The sequence below is a fragment of the Prunus avium genome, chromosome 7, assembly GCF_965620075.1.
Source record: "Prunus avium chromosome 7, drPruAviu1.hap1.1, whole genome shotgun sequence".
Classification (NCBI taxonomy): domain Eukaryota; kingdom Viridiplantae; phylum Streptophyta; class Magnoliopsida; order Rosales; family Rosaceae; genus Prunus; species Prunus avium.
Window position 1 is genome coordinate 24,071,990 of NC_142290.1, and position 12,819 is coordinate 24,084,808.

Genomic DNA, 12,819 nt, shown 5'->3' on the forward strand with positions numbered 1-12,819 from the left:
AAGCTGGTACAGAGCCAATTTTTCTTAGTTTTTTCCGTTCAAGAGATATAGCCACGTTGGGTCTCTTTGTTTTTTTGGTCATTAGAGGATTTTATTAACGGAAAGCACCAGCAACAGCCAGAAAGATTTTATAAACATCAAAACACAAACAGAAAGACCAAGAACAGCAAACACTAGCTGAAAACTAACGCCTAGATAAAAGGCCAAGCGACAATCCCCAGACCGGAAGCATCAATCTCTAAGCCTGGCAACTGAAACTAAACATTTGGGGGACAAGGCAGGCCATCCTGGTCTCTTCCATTCCAAATTGGGGTCGACTTTGGGGGCTAGGATTCTCAAAAAAAAATCTTTTTGGGAATCTGGTTCTCCCTTGCTTGCATCTGGTTCAAGGCAAATGAATCCACCTACTAATGTGCAAAGAAGAAAGCTTCCTGTAAGTTTTGTTATTTATTTTGCAATATTTTTTCCTCAACTTTTATATATGTGTAATTGATGTAAGTCCTTGTGTGTGGCTATGCGAATCAGGAGAACTTCCTTTGTCAATGGTCAACATTTACATATGATGTCTTTCTGAGTTTTAGAGGCGAGGATACACGCACCAATTTTACAGATCATTTGTACAATGCCTTGTCTGATAAGGGCATCTACACTTTCATTGATCGAGAGCTTACAAGAGGAGATGAAATATCGCCAGCCCTTGTCAAAGCAATTGAAGAATCAAGAATTTCTCTCATTGTATTCTCTGAAAACTATGCATCTTCGAGGTGGTGTTTGGATGAACTTGTTGAGATCTTTCGATGTAAAGAATCAAAGCAAAAAATAGTTTTGCCCATTTTTTACAAGGTGGATCCATCTCATGTGCGAAACCAAACAAGTAAATTTGGTGATGCATTTAAAGGCCTTATTGAAAGCAAATTCAAAGATAACGAGGAGAAGGTGCTCATATGGAGGAAAGCTCTTACAAAAGCAGCAAATTTGTCCGGACATCCTTTCAAGGATGGAGAGTATATTTCTACCCACTGTAGTGCATTATGTTTAATTTAATGTCTTGATTCTAATCTATATATTTCAGGCTTATCTATCTTTTTCAACTTAATTTTGTTCCTTCTTTGTTCTTTGGTTACATTTAATTGTTACTCATTAAAGAAAAGTATTCTTTTGTGAAAATATAAAACTGTAGAAAAGTATTTGGTGTACTTTTGTATTTTCGAAAGTTGTACGTTCAAAACCCATAATATTAATAGAAAAGTTGATATAGATCCAAATTTCCATTGAGAAGTTTGGTTTAATCCTCGGATTTGGTGACTTTGATCCAAGTCCTTTGACTTTGATACAAGTATCAATGATTCAAAACATTGTATACTATAGTAACTTTCAGGAAAAAACTAAGTCATTATTGGGAGGTCTATGGTAAAGAACTATTATTACGTCAGTTTTTTTTTTTTTTGGTCAGAAGAACTATCAGTATGTTGCGTTCTTTTGCGTGGTTGGATGTTTAAATCTGATTCATTAAATGTGTCTAATTTGGTTAAACTGGCAGGTATGAAGCTACATTTATCAACAACATTGTTGACGGAATCTTAGTCCAAGTACTGAGCGGCACATATTGGAATGTGGCCAAGCACCCAGTTGGAATTCAATCTCGTGTACAAAATGTGGAAATGCTTTTAGATGTTGGTGGACATGGTCGTCGCATGGTTGGGATATGGGGGACATCTGGAATAGGTAAGACAACAATTGCAAAAGCTATATGGAATGCAATTGCCCATGAGTTTGAAGGAAGTTGTTTCTTGGCAAATGTTAGAGAAAATTCAATGCCACATGGAGGCTTAATCCAGCTACAGGAGACTCTTCTTCATAAGTATCTAGGCAAAAAGTTGAAAATTCACAGTGCTGATGAAGGAATCGGTGTTATAAAAGAACGGTTGAGGCATAAAAAAATTATATTAGTTCTTGACGATGTGGATCAATTGGAGCAGTTAGAAAACTTGGCTGGAGTTGGTTGGTTTGGGGAGGGTAGTAGAGTTATCATTACTACAAAAGATAGTGGATTGCTAAATTCCCATGGAATTGAGTCGATATACCATGTCCAAGAGTTAAATGACGACCAAGCTCTTGAGCTTTTCAGTTTGAATGCCTTTGGAAGAAGTGAACCTCCAAAGGATTTTTCGGAACTCGCACAACGTGCAATAGCTTATGCTCAAGGCCTTCCAGTAGCTCTAACACTTTTAGGTTCCCATCTTTGTAATAAACGAATACATCGTTGGCAAGTTATATTAGATGATTATGAAGGAGAACCTTATACAGGTATTCAAAAAGTACTTCGAAAAAGTTATGATGCCTTGGAAAATTCCGTGCAACAAGTTTTTCTAGACATTGCTTGTTTCTTCAAGGGTGAACATAAGAACTATGTGCTACAAATAGTAAGCAGTTCTAAGAACAAGGTCACACAAGATTGCATTGAAGTCCTTGTAGAGAAGGCAATGATAACCATTGAATGCAATAAGATTTTAATTCATGACTTGCTAGAAAAACTGGGCAAGGATATAGTTCGTGAAGAATCCCCCAATGATCCCGGCAAACGTAGTAGATTGTGGTTTCACGAGGATGTCAAGCAAGTTCTAATGGAAAATACAGTGAGTATAATATATGTTATTATTACCAATTGGACAAGAAAGAATAGCATATGTAACCTATAATTTTCTTATAACAAAATGCGTGCTTGCATTTTGGTTTGTAAACACTGGTTTCTGTATGTTAATATTTTCCATCTTAGGGAACAAGAAAAATTAAAGGCATCATGGTGAAGCTTCCAGAACCAGATGAGATACCCTTGAATGAAAAAAGCTTCGTTGGGATGGTAAATCTTGAAATTTTCATAAACCGTAATGCATTTCTATCTGGACACATTGAATATCTGCCAAATGAGTTAAGGTTGATTGATTGGGGTAGATGTCAGTTACAATTTTTGCCATCCAATTTTCGTGCAAAACATCTTGTTGTATTCAATATGCCTTGCAGTGATATCAGAATATTGGAGAGATTTAAGGTACGTACTTTAAATAGCTTTCTCTATTATTAGTTCAAATACAGTTCTTATTTTCACAAATATATATATTGTTCTAAGTTTCTATCTTTTGAAACGTATTAATCATTTCCTGATTTGTTTTATGTATCACAGAATTTGCCAAAGTTGACTTCTATGAATTTAAGAGGTTGTCAATTCTTAAAAAAAATCCCTGACTTATCCGGACTCCCAAACTTAAAGTGCCTGAATCTAAGTGAGTGTACGAGTTTGGTTGAGGTTGACGGTTCTGTTGGATTCCTTGATAAACTTGTTGAATTGGATCTTGGTGGATGCTTCGAGCTTACGAGGTTTGCAACAAGACTTGGATTGAAATCTCTTAGAAGATTTGTTCTTATTGATTGCAAAAGGCTTGAGAGTTTCCCAGAAATAGAGGTGAAGATGGAATCACTGTGGAATTTGTATATGGAAGGAAGTGGCATAAGAGAATTGCCTTCATCAATTGCAAATCTTACTGAACTTAGAAAACTGAGTGCTGATTATTGTGAGAACCTTACAATTACGTCATTACGTAGTATATATGGATTGCAACGTCTCACTGAGCTCAGTCTCAATGGGTGCCCAAAACTCCTTTCATTTAGGGATAAGGTGAACTCTGAAGTTTCATCCAGCAACACCAAATTACATCTGCTTTCAACTAACTCAAACATCTCCTTAGCGCTTCCCAACCTATTTGAATTTGATGTCAAAGGATGCAATTTATCAGAAAGTGATTTCCTCCTGCCTCTTGATTGTTGGTCCACACTAACATATCTTGATCTATCAGGAAACAATTTTGTCAGGCTTTCGGGATGCATTAACAAATTTATCAACTTGCGCCACCTTTACTTGCATGATTGCAGGAGTCTTCTGGAAATTCCAGACGAAGTGCTTCCACCAAGAGTAGCTTGCATAGTCCTGGATAACTGCACATCATTGGAAAAAATTCCAAAACTGCCACCTGCGGTTGAGCATCTGAGTTTGATCAATTGCATTAGACTACGTGGCTATGACATCGGAGAAAATATTTTTCTGAATCAGGTTTCTATCTCTTCTCTCTCTCTCTCTCTCAATCTCCCCCCCTCTATATTATGTCATCAAGATGATGATTGTAGCAAACCATTCTATTGTAGGTATATTCAGAATTTGAAATTCATCTTCCAGGCGATGAAGTTCTAAAGTGGTTCAGCTGTTGTAAAGATGCAGCACTAGTTGAACATTATCCTAATCCAGATGGTGAAGAGGAATATGATGCTGGATGTGAAGTTTGTTTTGAAATTCCTCCAAATTTAAAATGGGAGACGTTAAGATTGGTTCTATGTATTGTTAGTTATCATGATCCAAATTTTCATGCCCATATTCTTATCAATGGAGAACGCATCAATGGTACACGCGTTCAAGAACGAATGACTGATGCAGAGACAGATGAAACTCATGTGTGGCTCTACTGTATTCCATTATTGGATCCGGACAAATTATGTGTGGGGGAAGGACCGACGCGGTTGCAGCAGGGTAATATGTGTCAAATTATATTTGACTTGTATGGCAAAGGGCCCAAACCCGTTAAAATCCCCTGGGGGGTCCACCTATTAGGCCACCAGGTTGCTGATGTCAGTGAGAGTGATGTCATGGCTGTTGACGATGATATAACGATGAACATGAATGAATCAGGGAAGAGGCTTCGTGGATCAAATATCATCGCAGTTGATGATCATGATCATCATCATGAAGAGCAATGGCTTCGTTCGTCTTCAGAACTAGCGGATCACCCAAAGCGGAGGCATATTAATATTGATGAGGAGCAAATGTATGTCAATCCATTAAATGCATTTTCTAGTCGTATATCTGCATTTTGTGTTCAATTCAAATTTAGCAATATTTTTTGGTTTGGATTAAATTCTTATTCTCAGTGCTCTACATTCACGATCAAATTTTCAGGCAATGAAGTTACAAAGTGGTTCTGCTGTCGGACTAGGAACGTACCAAATTTCTGGGAAATGATCTTGGGAGGCAAGAGGTGAGTTAATAAGACGCCAACAGTTTCTGAGATTCCATTTTAAGTTGCAAAAGGCAATACCATTCTTCTCAACTGATGCATCCAGCATTTATCCGTGGATGAACAGAATTGGTTCCAACCAGATTTATCTAATGCTTTCATTACACATCCTACTTTGTCTCTGATTCAATGGAATGGAATTGATGTAACATGTTTCTGGGCAGTTCTATTTCATAATTTCCAATCAAGGTTTGTTGAAAAACATGCATTCTAAAGAGAACGTTGCTGGTATCCGAATATGTCCAACATATTTCTGTTTGAAAGATTGTCTAATTATAAAGTGATGTTGCTGGTATTTGCAAGGTACAAGGATCCTACTGAGAATGTCGAAACAATTGAAACTAGCTCCATTTAACCAAAAAGATTTTGGCTTTTGAAACTAGGAAATAGATGACAGGAATTATAACTTTAGTCTTTTTCAATTTTTATTTTTATATTGTTAAGTTTATGCTTTTTAAGTTGACTAGTCATCGCATGATGTTCATGCATTTTTTGGGTTTGTGTTTTTGCGGTTGACTAGTCATCATTATCTGTTGTTTGGTGTTTACATAATTATGATGCATTCACACACTTTCACCATAGTTGTTGCTAGCACAGGGGATGCCTAGATTGACGGGTCCTTCTGAGTGCCTAGGTTGTCACTTGTAATCTTCTAGGCTTGCAGGTACATGTTGGTTTGCTCTGTGTGTGTGTTCTTGGTTATGGTTATTCATGACTAGCAGTTGACTAGTCATAAGTATATTTGGTCAAAGTCTAAAGTGTGTGAAGATTGTTGTGTTTCTTTGAATAGCTTTTAAATTTACCCCTCGTCACCTAAGTACCAATTTCAATTGGTATCAAAGCGTCAGCTCTTAACACAAATAGACAGATCCTAGGATTTGTTTTGGTGTTTAGGTGTTCTCACTATAGAAAGGGAACGAGTTGCAGGATCTTGTAACTCCCCCCCTTTCTTTGATGGAAATAATTATGCTGCATGGAGAGAAATATTTAAGATATTCCTTGATGCTCTTGATGAGTATGCAAATGAATATCTCACAACAGAGTGGTTACCTCCAGTCAAGACTGTTGAGGGTAAAATTGTGCCCAAACCTAGGTCTGGATGGACTGAATTTGAGTCATTTGCTGCACATTCCAACAAGAAGGCCAGAAATGCCATAGTTACAGCCTTGTCTAGCACACAGTTCTCACACATGCAACACATTCCTAATGCTAAACAGGCTTGGGACAAACTAAGGGTTGTTCATGAAGGGGATGATCAAGTTAGAACACTAAAACTTCAAATGGTGCTTGCTCAATTTGAAGAACTTAGGATGGCTGAAACTGAGTCTATATCTGAGTTTTATGGGAGAGTTGAGATCACAAATGAAGCCATGAGTCTTGGTTAACCTATTGAAGAACTTCTTGTTGTTCAGAAAATTCTTCGTGTTCTTTCTAGGTTTAGAGCAAAGAAAACCGCAATCATGGAAGTCCAAAACTTAAATGAAATTAAGATTGACAAGCTTGTAGGTAAATTAAAAACCTAAGAGATGGAGTTGAATATGGAGGAAAATGACACTAAAAAATAAAAATAAAAATGTTGCACTTCAAGGAGTGCATGATACCTCACTGAAAGGTGGTGAAAAATCCTCAGCTTTTGAGGATGAGATGGCTTTGCTTGTCAAAAAGTTTAGAAGATTCCTCAAGGATAAAGGGAAGTTTGCAAGAGAGGATAGTTCTAAAAGTGAGAGAAAATTTAGACCATCAACTGATCGGTCTAATGAGCAGAACAAGTATGTCAAATCCTTCACTAAAGACTCTAAGAAATCAGTCAAATGCTTCACATGTGGAGGCATTGGGCACTATGCTACCGATTGTGCAAACAACCAGAAAAAATACTCCAAAGGAAAGGACAAAGCCATGAAAGTAAGCTGGAGCGAGAGTGAAAGTGATGTATCTCAAGAGTATTCATCTTTTTCTGACGATGATGACCAACTGTTTGTGCCTAATAAATCTCGGCCGATGAAGCTGACCGAAGGAACTTCCTCTCGGACCTAGTGCCTACCCACGGATGAACGTTGCAAGTTGTTGTTCGCTTTCTTTCGTTAAAAGCAAAGGTGAGCTTGTAAGGCAAAGTCATCACGGCCTCGGTGATACTGGCCGAGGACAAAGGGAGCAACAACTCCTCAGAAACACGGCCAAGATAGGAAAGTCAAGTGGTGTCGCCACATGGTAACAAGGTCCCACGCCTCATTTAATGAAGTAACGCCTCTGACTACAGCAGAAGACCCACGTCACGTAAGAGCATTTAATGTGCAAGAGAAGATAGGAAGTGATTGAAGTTAGGATATGGCGAGTAAAATCAGGGATTATGTGCGAAAATCTCACAACTTGTAAGATTAAGTCACCAACCATCAGACCAGGGCATTAAATGTTCCTCCAACGCCCGAGATGCAGAGCCCACCATCAGGGCGGTGGCCGGGATTTATGGGGGTCACACCACCATACTTCACGTCCCCAAACGTCAGTTTGACTACCCACTATCTCTGATCAGCCTCATCATACAGATTTTCAGAATCATGGTCTTCTCAGGACCTTTCCTATAAATACCGGGCTCCAATTACATTTAAAGGGTTCAACACCAAACACAAGCCTCCCACAGAGCAGATTATATTTTCCTGTCATTTACTTCCTGTCATTTATCTTCTTGTAATGTATTTTCAATACTTTTACTAGCTTTCTTAGGAGTAGTGGCAGTTTGTAGGAAAATCCATTCAACAATATATCATACGACCCTTGATTTTCAAGGCACCGGAGCACCATCTTTGTTACTCTTTCGTTCATTTCATATATCATACGACCGTCGCCACCCAGCGACGCGCCGGAGCACCACCCAAAAACCACCATCAGCATCACCATTAACGGCCTTGTAGCTCAGGCCGTGAACTTGACGACCGAGATCAGTCCCTCTCTCGGCCACAGTTGCTCTAATTAGAAGTTAGACTCAAACAGGCGCACTACTCATCTATTCACCTAATCAACTCATCCTCAAACGTACGGTAAACCGTGCTGGCACGCCCACGCACACTCGTACCGCGCCAAAGAAGGACGACCCGTGTTGGCGTAGATCCCTTCGGCCCAGAGCACCAGGCCGTGAGATTCGCGTTGGTCAACACCAACAAATTGTCTTCATTGCCTCTGTGCAACTATTGTCAGATGAATCTGCTTCAGATTCAGATGACTAGTCATACGAGTCCTTAGGAAGAAAATATGACTGCTTGTTCAAAGAGACTTTTTCCTTGAAAGAAGAAAATCTCAAAAAAGAGTTGAGTGACAAATTTGAGTCCTTAGAAAATGAAACTGTTGAGCTTTTGTCAATTAGGAGAAATCTTGAAAATTAAGTAAATGTGCTCAAAGAGAGCAACATTGGTTTCTAGAATTCAAACAAATAGCTCATAAGTGAATTGAATGAGGCAAAAAGTAAGGTTATATCTTTGACCATTGGTGTCTCAAAAATTGACAAAATGTTGAATATGGGAAAACTTTGAAAATGGTACTTAGGTGACGAGGGGTAAAATTGCACGATACTTAAACAAAACACAACAATCTTCACACACTTTAGACCTTGACCAAATATACTTATGACTAGTCAACTGCTAGTCATGAATAACCATAACCAAGAACACACACACAGAGCAAACCAACATGTACCTGCAAACCTAGAAGATTACTAGTGACAACCTAGGTACTCAGAAGGACCCGTCAATCTAGGCATCCCCTGTGCTAGCAACAACTATGGGGAAAGTGTGTGAAGGCATCATAATCATGTAAACACCAAACAACATATAATGATGACTAGTCAACCGCAAGAACACAAACCCAGAAATACATAAACATCATGCGATGACTAGTCAACTATCAAGAACACAAACCTAGAAAATTACAGAGATGCAAACCAGAAATTGTTCACTCAGAAACCCACCATTAGGAAAAACTGGGGGTCATCAACCGACTAGGCAATCCACTAAGCAAAAAAGATTCTTACAAAGAAACACAAGCAAGCTCAAGAAATCCTAGATCTATTTAGGAAGATGAGCTATACCTCCTTTGTGCAATCTTCTTCTCCAACTTAGCAAAACCAGCAGCTTAGTCCTTTATGGCAATGGTAGCTCCTTCTTCAGCTCTTTCATCCCATGGTACCAGTTAGCCATCTCAAACTCAGCCAGAAACCAAAATTTGGATTCAAAGGAAAAATAACCAATTTCTTCAAGAAACCATACTCTTGAAGAAATCAATCTTGAATCTGACCTAGATATATATGAGAGAGTGTTTGATCTAGCTAGATGCAAATTTCATATTTCAAAAGCAGTTTTCAAAAAATCAATTTGGAGAACTCACAGATGAAAAATATGATGGTTTTCTCTTAAGGAAGAAGAAGAAAAAGTTGCAAGAAAACTTTCCAAAACTTACACTTAAAAGAGACGGCTGCCAAATGAGGAATTCTTTGGCTTTTACCCAAAAATTCCTAGGTCAGAAAGTACACATGGCAACTGAGAAAATTCGTAGAATAGGACAAAAAAGTTGGTTAGGATCCAGCTGGAAACCAGTGAGCTGGAAATCCTACTGATGCAAAGGTTGACTAGTCATACGAAGGAAAGATGACTAGTCATAATCTTAAGAAATTTAGTGAATGCAATATGATGCAATGCAGAAATTACCTTTGTCAAACACAAAATGCATACATGTACAATCTCCCCCTTTTTGGCTTTCCTTGACAACACACTCTGTAAGTACACTCAACCCATAACCAAATCCATAGAGATGATGAATTTAAGTACCTGCAAAAATAATCTCCTAGGCACAAAACAAGCATATTATCACAAAAATTTGAACAATATGGGGTTGAGAATGCTCTCCCCCTTGTTGATAAGGAAAGTGCAAAAAGGTAAGAAGAGAAAATCAACACACATTTTGATTAACCACAAGGTACATAGCACAATTTGATTAAAGCAAAAAGCATGTGTTCAAAACAATACAAAACAGCTCCCCCTATCGAACTATAGAGGATACAAGATCATAACCCCTGAATCTACTACACAAACTACACAAACCAAGATTACCCCCACAATGTGATTACAAAATGTACCACCCAACACTGTCTAAATATACTCCCCCTATCTAAGACACCTCCTATAACATAAATCTAGCTAAAAAACTAGAGAACTAGTAGAATCGTCATAAGCATCAGAGTCCTCAGTGTCTGGTTCCTTCTGTGTCCCTCTTCAGCAGCAGTAGAGGAGGGATTCTCATACCCAAGTGCTGAATTAGAAGAGGAAGGAATTAGGCCTAGAAGATGCTGAATCTACTTCTCCTTCGCAGCAAGTTGGAATCTAAGAGTGGCACTATCAGAGGCGATGACATAGTGGTGAGAAAGGTGTTTGAGACCTTCTAGCTAAGGGCAACAAAATCCTTGCCATATGGAGCAAGGGAAGGATTCCACTTATTAGTGTCATTGAAAGACACCTTTGCTTTCTCACAGAGACGTTGAAGGAGACAAGGGAACACAAGGTTACCCTTGTGTTTAGTACCATGACCGACTATTTTTCCTAGGATTGCATGACAGATTATATAACCAAAAGGGATTTTATCTCGATTAACCATGGAGAGCATGACTTGACAGCCAGCCAAGGTGGGATTGGAGTTATTCCCAGTGGGAAGAACATTGTGGCGAACAAAATCCCATAGGAATTTGAAATATGGAGACATATAGGACTTGATTGGGAGGCCCTGGTTTTAAACAGAGCAACAATATATTGAGAAGAAGCAAGAGCAAACTTCTCATAATCGAAACCAGGGCATGACCTAAACCCTAAAACATGATTGATGACAGAGGGTAGAAGAACAATGAGCATAGTGCGAACAACGACTTGATAATTGGACCCTCTAGGGTTAGCAGGAAAATTGGAGTAAAATTCTTCGATGACAGAGGCGTTGAACTTACTTGAGAGAGCATTGAGAGTATGAAGATGGTAGTGCTCAAATATCTGAGATGCAGCACACCAAGCCTCTGAGGAGAGAGCATCGATTTGATACGATCTCTCAGGCACAAACTTCCATTTGGACACGACATCATGAAAAAAAGAAGGTTGCCTCAGGCGTCACAAAGAGGGAGGAGTCTCCTATGGGGGCAGAGAGAGAGGAACGAGACCTAGGTGCCCTAAGAATAATTGGAATGATATCCACACCACCACGAGGTGTGGATTTGGAGTGATGTTGGTAAGTGATTAGGGGCTTTGAAGTCGACATGAATCAGAGGGAAAAGAGAATTGAAAAGGATAGAGAGAGATGAAGGTACGAAGAAAAACAGAGAACGCAAGTAGAAAAAGATTTGTGGACCCAAAAGCTTTGTTCTTTTATGGTTTTGTTTATGAAAGAGACAAACTGGAAAAGAGCGCTACAAAAAGAGGGGGAAAAAGACCTAAACCGAAAACTACGAAAAAAAAACCCAGAAAAAAAAAAATTAACCGCTAAACCGAAAAGAAAAAAAATAGAGCGACAGAGAGAACTTGATGACTAGTGAACCACAATCAACGTGAGCATATGTTGATTAGTTCAACCAAAGTAATAACATAATAAACAACATTTTTAGTATCGACCCTGTTGAAGACTAAGAACTGTACTAATTCACAAAGAAGAACTGCCAAACAAAACAAGTGATCAAGGATGATTTAGCACTCATTGTCTAGACCAAGTCTTCAAGCACATGAATTAAAAATAAATAAATAAATAAAATAAAGTCATATGCAAATTACGTTGACAATCAACTCTGAGAGATAGAATATGAATTGCATTTCTGTTTGTGCCTGATAAATCACAGCCATAAGTTGGCCGAAGGAGCCCTTTCTTTTCGGCCCCGGCACTTATTCGTAAAGGCTGAAACGCAGCGTTTCGCCAGGGTACTTCGCCTTCCTAAAGACAAAAGAAGAAATGCTAAGGCATGATCATCTCGGCCTCCAGCGCAGGCCGAGGCTGAGGCCAAACAAAATCGCGGCCAGAAACATTAAAGTCTGATCATCACGTGATAGCAGGGACCCAGGCTTCATTTAATGAAGTAGTGCCTGTTTAATGCAGCAAACCCACTGGCTACAAGAAAGCATTTAATGCATGAGGGAAGGTGGGAAGTGACTGAAGTCAGAATTTGGTGATGGGGATCAGAGCGATTAGACGTGGACATTCTCACAAGAATTCTGACAGCCTGAGATATTGGTTCACCAGCTATCCAGGCCATAAATGCGTCTCCACGGCCAGAAGCTCAGAACCCGATCAAAAGCGGCGGCCGAGATTCACCAGGATTTCTGGGGTCACACCACCATACTTCACGATCCCAAATGTCGATTGGACTGCCCACTTGCTCCAATCCAGCTCCACCATGCAGATTTTTAGCCTCGATTACTCCTCCAGGGACCCTTCCTATAAATACAAGACTCGAGCTACATTCAAAGGGTTCAACACCAAAACAAAGCCTCCCACGAGCAACTTATTTTTTCCTGTAATGCACTTTCAATATCTTTACTTGCTTTCCTAGGAGTAGTGGTCGATTGTAAGGAAAACCCATTCATCAATATATCATACGACCCTTGATTTTCAGGGCGCCGGAGCACCATCCTTGTTGTCCGTTCATTCACCCCATATATCATACGACCGTCGCTCCCTGAGCAGCGCG

The 12,819-nt window shown here is 39.2% G+C and overlaps 2 protein-coding genes across 2 annotated transcripts; both read left to right on the top strand.

The window, feature by feature from the left end:
* On the top strand, nucleotides 1–5,418 carry LOC110761935 (TMV resistance protein N-like). The gene is made up of 7 exons (XM_088255952.1): nucleotides 1–433; nucleotides 526–1,004; nucleotides 1,541–2,636; nucleotides 2,777–3,049; nucleotides 3,182–4,105; nucleotides 4,198–4,871; nucleotides 5,003–5,418. The coding sequence occupies exons 1-7, from the start codon at nucleotides 395–397 to the stop codon at nucleotides 5,007–5,009; spliced, it is 3,492 nt and encodes a 1,163-aa protein (XP_088112078.1). The 5' UTR covers nucleotides 1–394; the 3' UTR covers nucleotides 5,010–5,418.
* Nucleotides 5,324–6,505, top strand: LOC148293192 (uncharacterized). Its single transcript, XM_088244619.1, has 2 exons — nucleotides 5,324–5,348; nucleotides 6,015–6,505. The coding sequence occupies exons 1-2, from the start codon at nucleotides 5,324–5,326 to the stop codon at nucleotides 6,503–6,505; spliced, it is 516 nt and encodes a 171-aa protein (XP_088100745.1).
* The last annotated feature ends 6,314 nt before the right edge of the window (nucleotides 6,506–12,819 follow it).